Source organism: Eimeria necatrix, genomic scaffold (assembly GCF_000499385.1).
Source record: "Eimeria necatrix Houghton genomic scaffold, Enh_scaff394, whole genome shotgun sequence".
Taxonomy (NCBI): Eukaryota; Apicomplexa; class Conoidasida; order Eucoccidiorida; family Eimeriidae; genus Eimeria; species Eimeria necatrix.
Genome location: NW_013655370.1, coordinates 20,539 through 23,988, shown reverse-complemented (window position 1 = coordinate 23,988; position 3,450 = coordinate 20,539). Strand labels below are relative to the sequence as shown.

Below are 3,450 nucleotides of genomic sequence, written 5' to 3'. Positions count from 1 at the left end.
AGGTCCCTCAGCACAGCGCCGTTTCGCTGCCGTCGTTGCTGCTGCTTCAGGCCGCTTCTTGAGCCGCCACCACTCTCTGCCTGGCAGCAGCAGCAGCAGCAGCGACCGCTGCTGCAGCAGCTGGATCTCCTGCTGCAGAACAGCAGCAGCAGCAGCAGCAGCACCTGCTGCAGAACAGCAGCAGCAGCAGCAGCAGCACCTGCTGCAGCAGCTGCTGCTGCAAGGCGGAACGCCAAGAAGTCAAGGAGCTGCAGCAGCCGCAGCTCCCTCCAGCCGCCGCCTCCCCTCCCGCTGCTGCTGCTGCTGCTGCTGCTGCTGCTGCTGCTGCTGCTGCTCAAATCCTCGCGTCGTAGCCCTCAGCTATGATCTCACTGGCCGTCCGCTGCGGCGCTGCTGCTGCTCTCTCAGCAGCAAAACCCTGCTGTATAACTTGGCCCTTCCACTCCTGCCACGCCGTCGCCTTCGGCTCTTGCGGCCCCGCAGCCTGCAGCAGCAGCAGCAGCAGCAGCAGCAGCAGCAGCAAACGCAGCAGCAGCAAACGCAGCAGCAGCACGCAGTTAGCAGCGCGGCAGCGAGAGCCGCAGACAGTTCCCTCCCCCACCCTCGCCTCTGCACCTCTCTAAACCCCAAACCCCAAACCCTAAACCCCAAACCCTAAACCCTAAACCCTAAACCCTAAACCCTAAACCCTTACAACGCCTTCGTCGGTTTGCTGCGCGTCGATGACCCCCAGGAAGTCCGCGTGGCGGCCCATAAGTTCTTCTCGGATTTGAACTTTTTCTCCATCTTCAGCAACGGGTTTATATTCCGGCAGTCCCTTCTGCAGCAAAGGCCCTGCTGCTGCTGCTGCTGCTGCTGCTGCTGCTGCTGCTGGGGGGGGCGCGGCTGCAGCAGCAGCGGGGGCGGCGCCCTGCGGCGGGGCGCCGGCGGGCAGCACGCCCCCGGGAGCCGCAGCAGCAGCAGCAGCAGCAGCAGCAGCAGCAACGGGCGGGGGTGCTGCTGGCTGGGGAGTGTGTGTGTGGAGTTGCTGCTGCTGCTGCTGGGCGTGGAGCTGCTGCTGCTGCTGCTGCTGCTGCTGCTGCTGGGGGTTGATGGGGGGCGCAGCAGGAGCGCGGAAGTGGGGGTGCGCGTCTTCCTCGTCGGAGTCGCTGCTGCTGGTGGAGCTGAGGGAGTCGTCGCTGCTGCTGCTGCTGCTGCTGCTGCTGCTGCTGCTGCTGCTGTCGGACTCGGGCCCCTGCGCGTTCGCTGCTGCAGCAAGGCTCTTCCTGCCCCTCTGGGCGGCGGCCGCAGCAGCCGCCGCAGCAGCAGGCGTCCTGCGCTGCTGCCCGCCCTCCGCTGCAGCAGCAGCAGCAGCAGCAGCAGCAGCAGCAGGAGGCTGCAGCAAACCGCGGGACAGCAGCAGCTGCCGGTTGGCCCGGGCCATGCTGTTGACGTAGGCGAAGAGTCTCTTTTGCTGCTCAATCGAGAGCAGCTCGATGTCCAGCTTGAAGCTGCTGCTGCTGCTGCTGCTGCTGCAGCAAAGAGCAGCAGCAACATCAGCAGCAACAATCCCCAAGTCATCCTGAATCAACTCCAGTGCTGCTCGCCGCTGCTGCGCATTCAGCAGCAGCAAGTGCTGCAGCAGCAGCCGCCGCTGGCTGCTGCTGAGGGGCTTATCGTTGACTCCAATCCGCTGCGCGGGCGGCGGCGGCAGCACAGCAGCATCAGCGGGGGCTTCCAGCAGCAGCTCTGCTGCTGCTGCTGCTGCTGCTGCTGCTGCTGCTGCTGCTGGGCTGCAGCAACGGGTCGGTCCCGCCACCGCCGCTGCAGCAAAAAAGGCTGCAGCAAAGCCACTTCTTCCCCCAGCAGCTGCAGCTCCCCACTCGTGCAGTCATAAGAGTGCACGCACGGCGTCAGCAGCAAAGGAGGCACGTTGCTGCTGCTGCTGCTGCTGCTGCTGCTGCTGCTGCTGCTGCTGCTGCTGCTGCTGCTGCTGTCGGCGGAAGCAGCTCCTGCTCCCCCGCCGACGCCGCCAACCTCGCCCGCCAAAGGCGGAGACTCGCACGGCGCTGCTGCCGGAACACCAGCAGCAGCAGCAGCAGCAGCTGCTGCTGCTGCTGCTGCTGCTGCTGGTGCTTCTGAAAACGTTGAAACCGCTTGATTAACTGGCATTGGGCTGCTGCTGCTGCTGCTGCTGCTGCCGTTTTGCGCTACCTCAGTGCTACTCGCATGTGTTGTTGCTGCGGCAGGGAGAAGCCCACAAGAATCTCCAGCTCCTGCTGCTGCTGCTGCTGGTGCTGCTGCTGCTGCTGCAGCCAGCAGCGGCTGCTGCTGCTGCTGCTGCACAGGGCCGCAGGCCCCCCCATCGGGTGCTGCCTCGCCCTGCTGCTGTTGAAAAGATGTTGAAGTCGTGCTGCTGCTGATGCTGCTGGGGGGCGATACAGCAGCAGCAGCAGCAGCAGCAGACTGTTGCTGCTGCTGCTGCTGCTGCTGCACCGAACCGACGTTGTGTGTGGCAGCAGCAGGCGCTGCTGCTGCTGCTCCTTCTAAAACTGGTGAAGCGAAACTGCTGCCAACAGCAGCTGCTGCTACTTCTGCAAGGTTTGCAGACGCATGGAGTGCGAGACCGCTGGAGTTCAGTTGCTGCTGCTGCTGCTGCTGCTGCTGCTGCTGCTGCTGTTGCTGCTGTTGCTGCAGCAGCAGCTGCTGCTCTTGCTGGTGTTGTTGGTACTGCTGTTGCTGCGGCGGCGCTACAGCGGCAACAGCCCCTTGCTGCTGCGCAGTCGACATGGTCAGCAGTGGTCCGCTGCTGCTGCTGCTGCCGCTGCTGCTGCTGCTGCTGCTGCTGCTGCTGCAGTGTGACCGCCCGGGGCGCTGCCGCCGCCCTGGGCTTTCATCTCCCCCGGGGGGCTGCTGCTGCTGGCGAGGGGAAGCTAAGCTGCTGCTGAGAGGAGAGGTTTGCTGCTGCAGCAGCGCGGGGGGGGTGAAGCAGCAGCAGCAGCAGCAGCAGCAGCGGGAGAGCCAGCAGCAGCAAGGGCCCGCCGCATGCAGGTGGACAGACACCGGAAGCAGCGGAAAACAAAAAGGGAAAGAAAGAAAAGAAAGAAAAGACAAAATAATGGAAAAGTAATCCAAAAAGAAAAGAAAAGAAGCAAAAGAAAGAAAGAAGTGCAGAGAAAAAGAAAGAAAGCGAAAAGGCTATTAATTGCGGAAATACGGAGCTGGGGTGTACCGACACCGCATGCTGCTGCTGCGTTCTGCTGCTGAACGCAACAGCAGCAGCAGCTGCAGCAGCAGCGCCGCTGCAGTGTAGGAAGCTGCAGCAGCAGCAGCAGCAGCTGCGCGCAGCAGCAGCTCAGCAGCAGCAGCAGCGGCGCCGGGGGACAGCCAGAGGCGCAGCAGCAGGGAGCAGCAAAATGACAAGTCTGAGATAATGAGAGACCGCTGCTGCTGCTGCTGCTGCGCGGTGGC

The 3,450-nt window shown here is 63.7% G+C and overlaps 1 protein-coding gene across 1 annotated transcript; it reads right to left on the bottom strand.

Moving 5' to 3' along the window:
- Window positions 1-334: 334 nt before the first annotated feature.
- ENH_00050060 (bromodomain domain-containing protein, putative) lies at window positions 335-2,769 on the bottom strand (the record flags this gene model as incomplete). The annotated part of the gene is made up of 3 exons (XM_013585633.1): window positions 335-484; window positions 695-1,591; window positions 1,783-2,769. The coding sequence occupies 3 exons, from the start codon at window positions 2,767-2,769 to the stop codon at window positions 335-337; spliced, it is 2,034 nt and encodes a 677-aa protein (XP_013441087.1).
- Between the last annotated feature and the right edge of the window lie 681 nt (window positions 2,770-3,450).